General features: G+C 42.0%; 1 protein-coding gene across 1 annotated transcript; it reads right to left on the bottom strand.

Moving 5' to 3' along the window:
• Positions 1 to 1,213: 1,213 nt before the first annotated feature.
• SRP9 (signal recognition particle 9) lies at positions 1,214 to 14,102 on the bottom strand. The gene is made up of 3 exons (XM_010360345.2): positions 13,887 to 14,102; positions 7,948 to 8,016; positions 1,214 to 2,429 (listed from the first exon to the last, which is right to left on the bottom strand). The coding sequence occupies exons 1-3, from the start codon at positions 13,956 to 13,958 to the stop codon at positions 2,310 to 2,312; spliced, it is 261 nt and encodes an 86-aa protein (XP_010358647.1). The 5' UTR covers positions 13,959 to 14,102; the 3' UTR covers positions 1,214 to 2,309.
• Positions 14,103 to 16,411: the final 2,309 nt, after the last annotated feature.

Below are 16,411 nucleotides of genomic sequence, written 5' to 3'. Positions count from 1 at the left end.
ACGCCCTCACCTGTTTACCCTTACGTCCCCACCACCTGCTTCTTTGTTTGATCACCAATAAATAGTGTGGGCTCCCAGAGCTTGGGGTCTTCACAACCTCCAATCTAGCACTGGATCCCTCGATCCACTTTATGCACTTTTCTTTTTTTTGAGACCGAGTCTCAGTCTGTCACCCAGGCTAGAGTGCAGTGGTGCGATCTCCGCTCACTGCAAGCTCTACCTCCCAGGTTCACGCCATTTTCCTGCCTCAGCCTCCCGAGTAGCTGGGGCTACAGGTACCCGCCACCACGGCTGGCTAATGTTTTTTGTATTTTTAGTAGAGATGGGGTTTCACCATGATAGCCAGGATGGTCTCGATCTCCTGACCTCATTATCTGCCCGCCCTGGCCTCCCAAAGTGCTGGCATTACAGGAGTGAGCCACCGTGCCCTGGCTCACTTTATGTACTCTTGTCTTTTCTCGTTTCTTTGACCCTACTGGACTTTGTAGGCCCCATGGCCTGGTGTGGGGCCTGATCACCCCAACAGTGTGCCACTGTGTCCAGCTCATTTTTGTATTTGTAGTAGAGATGGGGTTTCACCTTGTTGGCCAGGCTGGTTTCAAACTCCTAGCCTCAAATGATCCGCCCACCTCAGCCTTCCAAAGTGCTGGGATTACAGGCGTGAGCAACTGTGCCCAGCCTTGGATCATGATGTTTAATCTTAACAGTCTTACAAGGGAAGTACTATTGTTGGCCCTATTTCCAGAGATGAAAATGAAGGCTTAGAAAAGTATCTAGTCTAAGACCACAGAGTTAGGAAATAGTGGAACCAGGATTGAAAGCCAGGCAGTCTTGACTTGGAATGTCTGTTCTTAACCATTCTGTTACAAGCTACCAGGACTTAAATAACCCAAATGCCGGTCTCTCCTTTTCAGGTCATCTCTGTAGGGAAGAAGGTCAAACCTCTATCCTTCCCTGATGGTGATCCCATTAATTCTGGGGAAAAAAAACAAAAAGCCAAAATAATCCTATACTATTTGATGTTATTTTTCTAATTCAAGAAAACAAATTTGCCATTAACACATAGTGCGGAAAAAGTCATGTAATATAAAGTACTGAGAAACAAAAAATTTGCTTTCAGCATTACTAGGCTCATTTTGGACTAAATGAATATAGTATATCCCAGCTCAGAAATCAACAATTTCTGAAAAGTTAAAAACTTCAACACAAACAATATATTTTATGTAATATTTTATTTACTGATCTCTCTGAAACATGCCAAAATTCATATAGCTAAGGGAACTTACCATGCTAAAATGTTGTTCAACATGACAAATTTATACAAAACATATTTCAATGTAGTGCCTTCATTTCATTCTTGGGAATCAACATTACATTTAGGTGGTGAAATTTAGGGTACAAATATAATTATCAAATAATATTATACTTCTAGTTTACCGGAAAACATTAACAGTTGTGACAGTCACACCTAACACCTTGGTTAGAGAAAACGGGCAAGGGTGTCACAGAAGTATGCAAGATTTGACAGTTCAACTAATCCATAGCCTTTCTGAGAAACTACAGATGGAAAATATGTAGTAAATATTTCTGTAATATGGTGGTTTCACTACATTATAGTTATTCCATTCATGCACTCAAATAACTGCTGCTTCTGATCACTGAAAACTCGATTCAAAGTCATTGCTCAACAAGCTGATACTACAAATCCCTTATATTAAAAGGTAGTTTAAATGTGGAAATAAGGCAAAGCATACTTGTTAGTCACAACTACTTTTAGATATAATTGAGACTACACTGGTATACATAATTAGGTGCACCATATGCATAACAATGCATACTATGGTGTGGAGTTAATTCCAATTTCCATATGTTATATTTATTGGTCACAACAGCATACATTTTATGCTCCAAAAGAAATACATCGATCCAACAAAATGGTTATATTTAATGTTCTTTTAAAGATGAACTAAATTTAAGAAGAATTTTTTTCTAATATCTCATTTTCAAATTACTGATACAAATTTGCCAGAGAAACAATTACATGTTTTACCTAACATCAAATAATCTGCAAAGTTTCCAAGACAGATGCATTTCTTGTTCAATTTCCAAAAGTAAATAAAGGCTTTCTAACTGAAAACATTTGCATCCCTAGCTCTCTAAAGTAAACATTAAAAAGAAAATTACAAAAAATGACCTCTAAGCTTCTGAATAGTCCACTTAGTTACATAAAGTACTTTCTGTCCCAACACTTTCTCTATTTCAAGATATTTACTTCCTAAGTACACGACAAAGTCTTCATTTCAAACCAGTCACTCAGTTTCCATGGTAACATTGCGGGATTCCTTGGCTACCATAAGTCGCATTAGTTGACTGTGGAATTTCTCAATCTTCTTTACATCTTGAGCTTGCTCTGTTTTATACACCAAACACTGTCAGAAATTTTAGAAGTACACATTAACTATATACAACTAGATATTGACAATGTAGAAAACATACAATTGGGTAAAATTTTGAGTTTTTCCTACCACTGTTTTGCTCTATTCTCCTTGGAGGGTCGAAAATTGCACTCAAGTTTCCAAGCCTCCAGCAATTCCACATCTTAAAGTATAGTAATTTAAATGCCACTGCTGTGGACAAAAAACTAAATGAAGTCTATCAGAAACTTCTGAAAAATGTTAAATGTTAAATCCTACTGTGGTCTGATGAGAAGAACTCAAGGCTTAGAATTAGGTATTAGATTATCTCCCTAGGTATTTTCTCCCAGCCATAAGTAACTGAGTTATGCTGGGAAAAAAACCCAGAAATCTTAAGATACCTTTTTCTACTGGTGAAATTGGGGGTTTGATAATTTTTAGAAAAAAATCTAGAATTCTCTGTATAGCTGGTCAACACATAAACCAGATAAATCTTGATTTTCTTGGCCAGGAGTGGTAGCTTACACCTGTAATCCCAACACTTTGGGAGGCCGAGGCGGGCAGACCACCAGGTCAGGACTTCAAGACGAGCCTGGCCAATATGGTGAAACCCTGTCTCTACTAAAAATACAAAAATTAGCCGGGCGTGGTGGCTCAAGCCTGTAATCCCAGCACTTTGGGAGGCCGAGACGGGTGGATCACGAGGTCAGGAGATCGAGACCATCCTGGCTAACACGGTGAAACCCCGTCTCTACTAAAAAATACAAAAAACTAGCTGGGCGAGGTGGCGGGCGCCTGTAGTCCCAGCTACTCCGGAGGCTGAGGCAGGAGAATGGCGTGAATCCGGGAGGCGGAGCTTGCAGTGAGCTGAGATCCGGCCACTGCACTCCAGTTCGGGCGACAGAGCAAGACTCCGTCTCAAAAAAAAATAAAAATAAAAAAAAAAAAAATACAAAAATTAGCTGGGTGTGGTGGCGTACACCTGTACTCCCAGCTACTGGGGAGGCTGAGGCAGAAGAATTGCTTGAACCCAGGAGTCAGGGCTGCAGTGAGCTGAGATTATGCCACTGCACTCCGGCCTGGGCGACAGGGTGAGACTCTGTCTCAAAAAAATAAAAATAAAAAAAATCTTGATTTTCTGAAGATATGTATTTTTGAGACAGTGTCTCACTCCGTGGCCCAGGCTGGGGGTATAATGGCACAATCTCAGCTCACTGCAACCTGTGTCCTGGGCTCAAGCGATCCTCAGCTTCCTGAGTAGCTGGGACTACAGGCACACACAACCACACCCAGCTAATTTTTCTATTTTAGTAGAGATGGGGTTTCTCCATGTTGCCCAGGCTTGAAGATACTACTTTTAAAGCAAACCAAATTCTTCCTTGTTAGCAGTTAAATTCTTCACTAGATACTTAAGATCTGCTTATGGTTGGTCATAAAGCCATCTGTTGTAGAATCTTCAGAAATAGCAATTTTAAGCCGGTAGCCCTTCCCTCATTTTGTAATATAGGTCCACTTTTCTTCAGCCCATCTTAAAGGTTCACATGAGTTTTAAACAACAGGAACTAATGATCCTGTACCTGTAATAAAAGTCACTAAAATAACTTGAAGTTCAACCTCATTATGCCCAACTGATCTGAATTCATCCAGCCTTTTAAACAACTCACTTAAAAAAAAAATTTATCCACGCATTGTACAAATTTGTGCAGCAATCTTGTAAAAAGGCCGTATTAATATTCATCATTAAATTTTTAGCATATGTGCTACAAGAGAATATACATACCTTCTCACTGAAGTTTCTGACAGAAAAAGATTTTAGGTCCGTAGAAGACAGTATTATAAATCAATTATGGGATTAGAAAAATTATGCATACATGGGATTATAAAAAAGTCAAAGTGAACATGGATCCTTAATTATATTTAATTATTAACAAGGCAAAAAGAGCCATCAATTGGAGATAAGGCCTTTTGTATTAAAATTTGTTCTGCAGTTATTCCCCTATTTTTTTTTTTTTTTTTGAGATGGAATCTAGCTCTGTTGCCCAGGCTGGAGTGCAGTGGCACAACCTTGGCTCACTGCAACCTCTGCCTCCCAGGTTCAAGCGATTCTCCTGCCTCAGCCTCCTGAGTAGCTGAGATTACAGGCACCCACCACCACGCCCAGCTAATTTTTGTATTTTTAGTAGAGACAGGGTTTCACTGTCTTGGCCAGGCTGGTCTTGAACACCTGACCTCATGATCCACCCACCTCCCAAAGTGCTGGGATTATAAGCGTGAGCCACCGCGCCCGGCCTATTCCCCTATTTTTAAGACAGGACATAGGGGTTTTTCTTCAGCAGGTATACCTAACCACTCTGTGACAATCACAATTAAAATTTTTCTCAGTGTGGAATGTCAAGATTTAAGAAGTACTGAGTGGTTCACGCCCATAATCCCAGTGGTTTGGGAGGCTAAGGCAGAAAGATGGCTTGAGTCCAGGAGTTCCAGATCAGCCTGGGCAATATAATGAGACCCTGTCTAGACAAAAAAATTTAAAAATTAGCTGAGTGTGGTGGTGCACACCTGTAGTCCCTGCTATTCGGGAGGCTGAAGCGAGAGGACTGCTTGAGCCCAGGAGGTTGACGATGCAGTGAGCCACTGCACTCCAGCCTGAGCAACAGAGCAAGACACTGTCTCTAAAAAAAAAAAAAAAAAGCAATCAACAAAACAACCAACAAACAAAAGAAAATATTTACTCAATCTACCAGTAGGCACTAATGTTAGATACTTTCATATTTTTTTTACTATCACTATGATACTTTACAGATGAGGAAATTGAGACCAGAAGGCTAAACTTTTGGCTTAAACTTTTCCAAGGCCAAAATGCTAGTAAATGATTAAGCTAGGATTCACATCTCTTAAATCTATGTCTAGTATATTACATTTCAATTCACTCTTCCTTTTTCACATGTTCAGCTACTCACTAAATTAAACTGGCTCTTAGAAGACATGGTAATCGCTAAAAGGTCTAACTTCATGCAATCTCATAATGGAACCCTGAACACAAATACAATATATGACCAAAGACAAAAGTGATTTTAAAAATCACTCTATACCATTTTTAAAAAGAACTAATGTATTTTAAAAATGTTTACTGAGTGCTCTCTGGGTCAAGACATCATAGCAGGCGATGGAAATAAAACACGTAGGAATATTACTCATCTATCTCTATTGTCTTAAAGCGCAGTCTATTAAAAAGACAAATGTGATAAAAGAATTGTGATACAGCACAAAAAGTCAAAATGAAAAGCAAGAGATGAAGCAATCCTCGAGTGGGGTTTTGAAAGATAAGCAGCAGTCTGGCCACATTAGGGGCAGAGGTAGGATTCAATATTGCAAAGGAGGAAACAGAATGTTCAAAAGCACTGAGGCCTAACACATCACAGCACATTAAAGGAGTTCTTATGTAATACAGAAATTACAGAGATTAGAGGGGATGCAAGGGTGGAGTTTAAAGGTTTCTAAGCAAGGGAGAACAATCAAATTTGCCTTTTAGAAATCACTCTGGGGCTGGGCATGGTGGATCACACCTGTAATCCCAGCACTTTGGGAGGCCGAGGTAGGTGGATCGCTTGAGGTCAGGAGTTCAACATCAGCCTGGGCAACATGGTGAAATCTCATCTCTACTAAAAATACAAAAATTAGCCGGGTGTGGTGGTGCCCACCTGTAATCCTACCTACTTGGGAGGCTGAGGCAGGAGAATGGCATGAACCCAGGAGGCAGAGCTTGCAGTGAGCCAAGACTGTGCCACTGCACTCCAGCCTGGGCAACAGAGTGAGACTCCGTCAAACAAACAAACAAACAAATAAAAAGAAAAGGCCAGGTGCGGTGGCTCACCCCTGTAATCCTAGCACTTTGGGAGGCCAAGATGGGTGGATCACGAGGTCAAGAGATGGAGACCATCTTGGTCAACATGGTGAAACCCTGTCTCTACTAAAAATAAAAAAAAAAAATTAGTTGGGCGTGGTGGTGCACAGCTGTAGTCCCAGCTATTTGGGAGGCTGAGGCAGGAGAATCACTCAAACCTGGGAGGTGGAGGCTGCAGTGAGCAGAGATCGAGCCACTGCACTCCAGTCTGGCAACAGAGCGAGACTCCATCTCAAAAAAAGAAAAAGAAAAATAGAAATCACTCTGGGCTGGGCACTGTGGCCCATGTGTATAATCCCAGCAACTTGGGAGGCTGAGTGGGAGGACTGCTTGAAGCCACGAGTTCAAGACCAGCCTGGGCAACATAGTGATATCCTGTCTCTAAAAACTTTTTTTTTTTAATTAAAAAAATCCCCAGATTTCTGACCAGGTGGAAAATAATGCAACTAAAAGTAGGAAGGTAGGAACAGAAGGAGGAGGTAGTTTTTTTTGTTTGTTTGCTTTTTTGAGACGGAGTCTCGCTCTGTCACCCAGGCTGGAGTACAACGGCACCACCTCTGCTCACTGCAAGCTCTGCCCCCCAGGTTTACGCCATTCTCCTGTCTCAGCCTCCCGAGTAGCTGAGACTACCGGCGCCCGCCACCACGTCCGGCTAATTTTTTTGTATTTTTAGTAAAGATGGGGTTTCACCGTGTTAGCCAGGATGGTCTCGATCTCCTGACCTTGTGATCCACCCGCCTTGGCCTTCCAAAGTGCTGGGATTACAGGCATGAGAAGAGCTAGTTTAAGAACAGATGATAAACTCCCCTGTAGACAAACGAATTTTGAGGGTATGTGAGGTACAGATGCTAGTCAGAAGAATATGAGCTAAACACACATTTGCAAGTAGACATAGATAGGTGCAGTATTAGACTTAACTAAATGAACTGCTCCAGAAGCTGTATGAAAAGACAATCAAGGACAGAATCCTAGAGAAGCACATATATATATATGAGGTACATAAAAAAAAAGCAAAGAAGAAACAATAGAAACACAGAATAAATAGTAAGACCAAGATAAAACAGAGCCACAAGTGCCAAAATAATTATTTCTATGAAAGAGTGGGGTTCTCTATCAAAAGCAGCAAGGAGGCCAAGTAAGATACGAATAATAAGACCACTGGGTTTGAAAATAAAGGAGCTGATGATGTGCTCTCACCAAGAGCAGTTTCAGTGGAATACCATATGCAGAAAACAGATGGCAGAGGGTTAAGGAATGAATGGGATATGAGGAAGTAACAAGAGTGAGCATATCAAGGGCAGGAAATACAAGAATAAAGCCTGTAACTTGTGTTCAAACACTGTCATTTAAAGGAAACTTTTACTCCCTTATATCCAGTTTGGTCTCTACATTCCGGTTGCTTAAGGTCTGAAGACAGCACTTATTAAACGACACTTGACATAACGCATTAAGAAAGCAGGTTAAATTATTTCCTGAGGGTCTATAAAAGTAGCTGCTAGAATGAGGTTCTTCATTTTTGAATGAAATGCAAAATAAGCATCCTAACAGGTAATCTCCATAAACTCTAATAATTTCAAACTAATAACAAGCAAATCTGAAAGTATGTAACAAATAAACATGTATACTTACAACTAAATCATCTGTTACTTTAACACACAAGTTCCCGTCAGAATGCCTATATTTGAGAACCACACGTGCCTGAAACAAAAATACATATTTAGAAACAGTGAAGACAGATGACATTTCTCATAAATAATTAACTCGTCTCAAAAAAAAAAAAAAAACTTATGTTTTTGTTTTGGCTTGTAGATACTTAGCAGTTTTTATTTTGTTTTGTTTATTTTGAGACGGAGTCTTGCTCTGTCCCCAGGCTGGAATGGAGTCCAGTGGCATGATCTTGGCTCACTGCAAGTTCCGCCTCCCGGGTTCACGCCATTCTCCTGCCTCAGCCTCCCGATTAGCTGGGACTACAGGCGCCTGCCACCACACCTGGCTAATTTTTTGTATTTTTTAGTAGAAACGGGGTTTCACCGTGTTAGCCAGGATGGTCTCGACTCCTGACTTCATGATCCACCCCCCTTGGCCTCTCAAAGTGCTGAGATTACAGCATGAGCCACCGCACCTGGCCTATACTTAGCAGTTTTTAAAACAGCTAGCTAAACAAGAGTTACTGATACTGGTTAGGGAAAAACTGCGATACCCTCTGCTTGAATCCATCACTGAAAGAAAAAAAATAATGTTCATGGAAGTGTTCTTGAGAGATGTCTTATAGGAATATGCTAATAACTAAATGCTTTGGCAATCTGTAGAATATTGAACATAAAGTATTGTGTAACATGGCACTTCAGTATAGGAGTTATTCTGGTTTTTGGAAAAGTTGTTGGTGGAGACTTCTTTTCAAGGCAGAATTCTGCTTTTATGTAATAATGCATTATGTTCTGCCTTCATGATAAAAACCTGATTTTGCTGAATATTTTAGTCTGAATCCACTTGCTAAGATCCGTGGAATAATGGAAAGTGTGAACTGCACTGACCTGCAGCACTGTTTGCTAAGGAATGGATTTGGTCTTTTTAACTAGCCATTTCTGCTAAATGTTTTTCCTCCTTTTCCTGTCATTCCTCTGTGGCTAGGTGTGTTGGTGTATATTCTTATTGGCAAGAAATGCCACCTTATAAGTCTCACAGACATTCCCTGAATGTGGATGTGTTTTGAGAATGTTCAGTACATCTCTTTTCAAACTGTCTGCAAATAAAATATCCAACCTTTTTAAAGTCTTAAATAAATAAATTGTAGCAAAGGAATGAACTAAAATAGCTGATTTCTTTTTTTAACCTCATTTCAGTTTATAGTAAAAATGCCTTTAGATGTTTGGGGGTATTTATTCTAAAAGGATCCTTTTCAGCCTACCTGAAGGATTACAGGCGTGAGCCACCGCGCCCAGCCTCAGAAACATAATTTTAAAATGGTTACGATCTAGCACCAGAGGCCTCAAGACAATTATGGAAACTAAATAAAAAGGGCTAATGGAACTGCAACCTACAGCTTTCCCCATTATGGTCTTTGCATTCCTGAGACTGAAAAAAAAAAGTTGTATCACTATATGTGATTTGTCTGAGTGAAGGAGGAAAGGGAACTTATCAAGCATTTAAGCAGATATAAATAGTAGTAACGGCCGGGCGCAGTGGCTCACGCCTGTAATCCCAGCACTTTGGGAGGCCGAAACGGACGGATCACAAGGTCAGGAGATTGAGACCATCCTGGCTAACACGGTGAAACCCCGTCTCTACTAAAAATACAAAAAATTAGCTGGGCGTGGTGGCGGGCGCCTGTAGTCCCACCTACTCAGGAGGCTGAGGCAGGAGAATGGCGTGAACTCAGGAGGCGGAGCTTGCAGTGAGCTGAGATGGCGCCACTGCACTCCAGCCTGGGTGACAGAGCAAAGACTCTGTCTCAAAAAAAAAAAAAAGTTGTAACTAGGTTAATTATCTTTAGAATACCTGATTCTATTTATTGATCTAGTAAATTCAGTTTTACATATTTTAAAAATTCAGTTATCTAGAAACAAAACACTTAAAAATATACTAAGCCTGACAACTATGTGAAGTATTAACTCTCAGTTAAAGGAACTCACTGGTTTCATTTAGGAGAAATGAGTTAAAAGGCTAATCATGGCTGGGCGCACTGGCTCACGCCTGTAGTCCCAGCACTTTGAGAGGGCAAGAGTTCACTCACGAGGTCAGGAGTTCGAGACCAGTCTGGCCAACATGGTAAAACCCCTTCTCTACTAAAAATACAAAAATTAGCTGAGCATGGTGGCAGGTGCCTGTAATCCTAGCCACTTGGGAGGCTGAAGCAGGAGAATCACTTGAACCTGGGAGGCGGAGGTTGCAGTGAGCTAAGATCACACCATTGCACTCCAGCTTGGACAACAAAAGCAAAACTCTGTCTCAAAAAAAAGAAAAAGAAAAAAAAGAAAAGAAAAAAGGCCAAACTTACTTATAAAGGGGTCCATTTGGTAATTTAGAGGGTGCTGAGTCACCACGTCAGATGCCATAAAGAAAAAGAAATCAAGGTTCTTTACCAAAAATAATCAAAACACAAGGACAAATAAATTAAGCCCTATAAAAGGATATACACATAAAACGCTAAAGAGAGAAAACAAGTAATTTAGACTGGGAAAAAGGAGTCTAAAAAACGAGGTGGCTTTGAAAATGCTTTTTTTTTAAACCTTATAGAAGAAGGCAGAAGGCTGAAAAACCATTCTGAACAAGGATATAATGAATTCTGCAGCTTCATGAGACTACAGCTGAAGATCATGAAAATGGTGAGACAAAGCCAGAAAGACTGGAGATGGGTCAGACTGGGAGTTGGGACTATATCCAGTTATCAAAGAACCAGTTTTTAAGCAGGAGATGAAGAATTCAACTTTTTTTAGACAATTGTGGCAGAAGTGTTAAGTAACTAAAAAGGCTGACAGACCAACAGAGAGGTTATTACATAATCCAGTGGTAATGCCATCTTCAATTATAGCAATGCAAGAAAGAGTGGTAAAAAGATACTGGGTATAATCAACAGGTTAAACGTGTTGGGGAGAGAAGACAGAGAATTTTGGAAAACAGATTTCAGAGACCTGACAAAATTTGTTCTTTAGCCCTAGCAGAAACAGAATGGACTTGGGGTTCAAAGATCTGGGTCCAAATTTCATCTTAATCTCTTAAGAAACTAGGCAAATCATTTAACGTATCTAAAATCATTCATTTATGTACTTTGATGCGTTGCTGTAATTGTTCATGTATTACGTATAAATATATGTAAATACACATAAATATATATGAAATGCCTGTAACATATAAACATGTAAAATGTCTGTCACGTAGAAGGCACTCAAAAAAAAAAACCTGTTAAGTCGGCTGGGCGCGGTGGCTTACTCCTGTAATCCCAGCACTTTGGGAGGTGGGTGGATCACCTGAGGTGGTAAGGAGTTTGAGACCAGCCTGGCCAACATGATGAAACTCCGTCTCTACTAAAAATACAAAAAATTAGCTGGGCATGGTGCCAGGAGCCTGTAATCCCAGATACTTCGGAGGCTGAGGCAGGAGAATCACTTGAACCCAGGAGGTGGAGGTTGCAGTGAGCCAAGATCGTGCCACTGCACTCTAGCCTGGGCAACAAGAACAAAACTCCATCTCGGAAAACAAACAAACAAAAAACCTGTTATGCTCGTCATCTACATTCATCTTCTCCCCTCTCAACATATTAGTCAAGCCAGGCGCCATGGCTTGCGTCTGTAATCCCAGGTACTTGGGAAGCTGAGGCAGGAGAATCATCCAAGGCAAGGATTTAAGACCAACCTGGGCAACAAAGCAAGACCCCCGTCTTAAAAAAAAAAAAAAAAAAATTAGGCAGGCATGGTGGCATGTCTGTAGTCTCAGCTACTCAGGAGGCTGAGGTGGGAGGATCACTCGAGCCCAGTTCAATGCTGCAGTGAACTGTGATTTGTGCCACTGCACTCCAGCCTGTGCGAACTGCAATTTTCTGACTGGGTAAGAGATGAAATATTCTCTCTCTTGTCTATTCTAGACATGCTTTGTTCACAGTGTTGCTCTAATTATTTTCATTTTCTCTACCACTGCCATCACATTATTACAGTACAGTCACTCTTGACGTGAATTTACATATTCTTTACTGTTTCTCAAGTATTTTTAGTTTATACTGTGGGTACTTCTGGATAAAAGTCCTGTATGGTCTCAGAGTACCACTGTCTGAATGAAGAAACAAATGACCCTGCAAACAATGGAAGCCAACCAAATGAAGCAACCAGAAGTCACCAGTGTTATAAACAAATTTCTCAATTTAAAAAATACAGTATTTCCGTTATTTATTACTGTACCATTTTATTGCAAAAAAATAGAACTAAGAATGTTTTACAGCTTGTTACTTACCTAGGCCTTTCTGTGGATCTAATGCTATTTTTAATCATAATTATCAACATTTCTTGATGCACACTTTAAACTTATATGCACTATAAACAACATGTGGCACTGGAGTTACAGGTCACCAGCTCACTGCATAAACTTAAAACATAATTCATATTACTTAATGAATCATCAATAGTTTCACACAGTAAATCCTGAGCCCCGGGCTGGGCACAGTGGCTCACACCTGTAATCCCAACACTTTGGGAGGCCAAGGCGGGCGGATCACAGGTCAGGAGTTCCAGACCAGCCTGGCCAACATGGTGAAACCCTGCCTCTATTAAAAATACAAAAAATTAGCCAGGTGTGGTGGCGGGCACCTGTAAACCCAGCTAATCGGGAAGCTGAGGCAGGAGAATTGTTTGAACTCAGGAAGCCGAGGTTGCAGTGAGCTGAGACTGAGCCATTACACTCCAGCCCGGGTGACAGTGCGAGATGCCGTCTCAAAAAAAAAAAAAAAAAAAAAAAAAAAAAAAATTCTGAGCTCCGGTTTTCTGAGATTATCTATCCGCTTTTCATTTTCTTTCTTCTCTGAGGGATATAGTCACAATACACTGTATCTACAATACCCTCCAATAACACCAGCCCCTTAAGGGTTGAACGGCATCTCATTCACTTTTGTGTGTCCCACAGAACCTAATTTAACTTGGGGTTCAGTAACACGAGAGTGGGGAATGAATGAAGCACAAAAGAGATGACTGAGTTACAACAGACAGAAAACAAAAGAAGCATCATACATAACTAGGTCTGAAATTTCCAGTATAAAATCCTTTCAATATGCTGAGTTCTAAAAAGGAGAACTTTTAATTAACACGAATATACTTCAAATAATTCTTCAGACATGACAATAAAATAAGCAAACCTAAAGAGACGAAAGACCCGAATGCTAAACTCCCATCACTTGGACTCCTTTGCTTTTTAATAATGAGCTAACTTCTGACATCCACCTCCATTATAATTTTTGCAGAGGCTAAGAATGTATTTCAGAGGTCCATGAATCCCCTAAATATTGTTTGCAAACATTTACGTATACGTACATTTTTCTGAGGAAAGGTGCAAATATTATTCTTATGTTCTCAAAGCCTGTGACTCCCAAAATACTAAGAACCAATATTCTGAAGGGGTACAGATACTTTCAAATTGGAATCAAGAATGATGCTTTCAAGAATGTCTGAGCGGCAGTAGAAAAACATCATCAGTTTCATATACGTGAGGTACCCTTACCGCCTAGGCGGTACAGGAAAAGTGAACCAAGACAAAGGACAGGAAGCTGCAGGGGGAGGAGCCCTGGCTTCAGGGACTCATAAAACAACCGAAGACTTAAGGGAAGTTGAGGGACTGGGGAGGGGGAAGATCGACTGTAGAGATGTTTAGGGCTGAGATGAACCTGGCTGTTGCCAGTTTCAGGGCCTCACTGGGCCGCTTTGATCAGGGACGAAGGGGACGAGACAGCGGAACATTAACTTGGCAGGGTCCATTTGTGTTCATTCCCAGCACCTCCTGGGAGCGCTGGGGAAGCTCCAGCGGCCGAGTGGATGGCGGGAACACATCCTGGGCTGGGGCCCAAAGCAGCGGCCCCGCCAGCGATTTACCTTCATAGGATCAGCGAGGTAAAGTTTCTCGGCAGCGCGGCTAAACTCCTCCCAGGTCTGGTACTGCGGCATCGTGGCCCGGAGTGGAAGAGTAAAGAGAACCAACGCCTCAGAACCCGGCCCAACAAACTATCTACGTCCGGGAGTCGCCAACCGACGCGAGTCCCAGCAGCGCCAAGATGGCGGCGGCTCCTCGCACCAACGCCTCGCTCCATTGGGCAGCCCCGTCCACGCTCGCCCAATTGGCAGGAGGGATGTTGTCAGGGAGTGGGCGGAGCCCAGGGCGTGTGGCTCGGGAGCTGAGCGAGAGAAGTGGAGGGCAGGGCAACCAATGCCGGCTGCCACAGCGCCCCCTGTAGGCCGAATGAGCGGCGTCCGTCCCGCGGCCCTCGGGGTGAACCGTAGCTTCTTTCAACAAAGATGAAGCGACTCTGTGATAGGCGCTGCAGATACGAGGAAGGAGGCGACAGGGCCCAGCTGTCACACAGCTTGGTGAAGAAGCCAGGAGACATAAACACAAGAGTGCAACGGAAAACTTTATATGATAAACATTTATGTCGGGTTAGTGAAGCGCGAAGAAAGAACGATCACTTGTGGGTGGGCGGAGGCTCACAGAAGCGGCACAAGCTCAACAGGTGGGCAAGGAAGAGCAGAACACTTAGACCCATTTTAGATCTGCAGTGTATGTCAGATGACTGGTGTTTAGGAGATGAGGAAGAAGCCATATAATCACTTATGCAAGGATAAGAAATCTGATCCTCCAAGCAGGAGGATCGGTTGAGCACAGGAGTTCGAGGCTGCTGTGAGCCATGATCGCGCTACGCACCCAGCTTGGGCATCAGAGCAAGACGCTGTCGCAAAAGTGAAAAAAAAAATAAAGAAGATGGCCTGAAGGGCACACCAGGTAAAGAGTATTATATTTTGAGATGGAAAGATTTTGTGCGTGTTTATAACTTTTAGAGAAGGACACATAAGAGATAGAAAAATCAGGCTGGGTGCGGTGGCTCACGCCTGTAATCCCAGCATCTTGGGAGACTGAGGCGGGTGGATTACAAGGTCAGGAGATCGAGACCGTCCTGGCTAACACGGTGAAACCCCGTCTCTACTAAAAATACAAAAAATTAGCCGGGCGTGGTGGCGGGCGCCTGTGGTCCCAGCTACTCAGGAGTCTGAAGCAGGAGAATGGCGTGAACCCGGGAGATGGAGCTTGCAGTGAGCCGAGATCGCGCCACTGCACTTCAGCCTGGGCAACAGAGTGAGACTCCGTCTGAAAAAAAGAAAGAAACTCAAAAGCAGTATGTCAAGTAGAGTAGAAAGCTGAAACTGGAGATCATATCTGGGAATAGCCCCAGTTGGGGTCTGTCTCCAGCAACACCCAGAAGCTTGAGTTTTGGACTGGAAAAGACAGATATTAGGGATTTATAGGGTACATGAGGAAGAAGAACAAAGGACTAAGAATGTTGAAGGTACTGGTAAGAGAGTGATTGAACTGATAAATTATGGGATCCATGCTAGATAGATGGTAATTAATTGGGTCAAAAGAGAGAAACTAAGAAACCAGAATTAAAGGAAATCTGAATTCAATATAACAGGAAATAAGAAATTTTAGTCAGATTGGATATTGGGGTTTAACATTTTAGAGTAGCAATAGTCACTGGTGAGGCTGGGTTGTCCACACAAAATTAAAGTCTTGTATGAGTAAGAAAGGGAATAAGATGAAGGAGAAGGCTATGAGCCAGGGACCCAAATCCTCAGTTAATGAGAAGTGTGTGTGTGTGTGTGTGTGTGTGTGTGTGTGTGTGTGTGTTTTGAGGGAAGCTATAAAGAGCAATGAGCAGAGGCAGAGAGAGCAGAGTTGGGCAGAATGACCCCAGGTGTAGGGGTTTTTCCCTAAAGATGAAAGCAATGGAAGTTAAGACAATGCCAACTTTGCCTTCTGTCACAAGGAACATAAGAGATCAGTTTCAATTCAATTCAGCAAAAAATAAAACAAATGTCCACCCTGGACAAACACCAGGAGCTGGGCTAGGCATTAGAGACCCAGCAGTGAACAAGACAGGCCCAGTCCCTGCCTCATAGAGCTCACAGTTATGGAGAGAATGACAGTAAAGAACAGATTTCCATTGTGAGGGTCCCCATCACTGTGAGTTCCAGCATCTCCAAGCGTAGCCCAGCCTCAGCCCCTACAGAGGCAGAGAAATCAAGATGAGGAAGAAGTTATGGGGATTGCCCTTGTTTATGTGAATGTCCCCAGTTGCACTACGATGCATTCTTTTTTGAAAAATTTAATTTTAGGTTCAGGGGGTACATGTACATGTTTGTTACATGGGTATATTGCATACTGGTGGGGATTAGGCTTCTAGTGTACCCATCACCCAAATAGTAAACATTGTACCCAATCAGTACTTTTTTAACCCTTTCCATCTTCCCACCCTCCCCCTTTTGGAGTCCCCAGTGTCCATTATTTCTCTCTTTATGTTGATGTGTACCCGTATTCATCCATTCTCATACTGTTATAAAGAACT

The sequence above is a fragment of the Rhinopithecus roxellana genome, chromosome 8 (genome assembly GCF_007565055.1).
Source record: "Rhinopithecus roxellana isolate Shanxi Qingling chromosome 8, ASM756505v1, whole genome shotgun sequence".
Taxonomy (NCBI): domain Eukaryota; kingdom Metazoa; phylum Chordata; class Mammalia; order Primates; family Cercopithecidae; genus Rhinopithecus; species Rhinopithecus roxellana.
Note: the sequence above shows the minus strand (reverse complement) of the source record. Positions and strands in the feature narration are given on the sequence as shown.

Bases quoted from the DNA above. Each gene is read 5' to 3' on its own strand.
- SRP9 (XM_010360345.2), bottom strand. From the start codon at position 13,958: ATGCCGCAGTACCAGACCTGGGAGGAGTTTAGCCGCGCTGCCGAGAAA. The intron at 8,017-13,886 runs GTAAATCGCTGG...TTTTTGTTTCAG, and splicing joins ACCTCGCTGATCCTATGAAG to GCACGTGTGGTTCTCAAATA. The intron at 2,430-7,947 runs GTAAGTATACAT...AATTTCTGACAG, and splicing joins AAGTAACAGATGATTTAGTT to TGTTTGGTGTATAAAACAGA.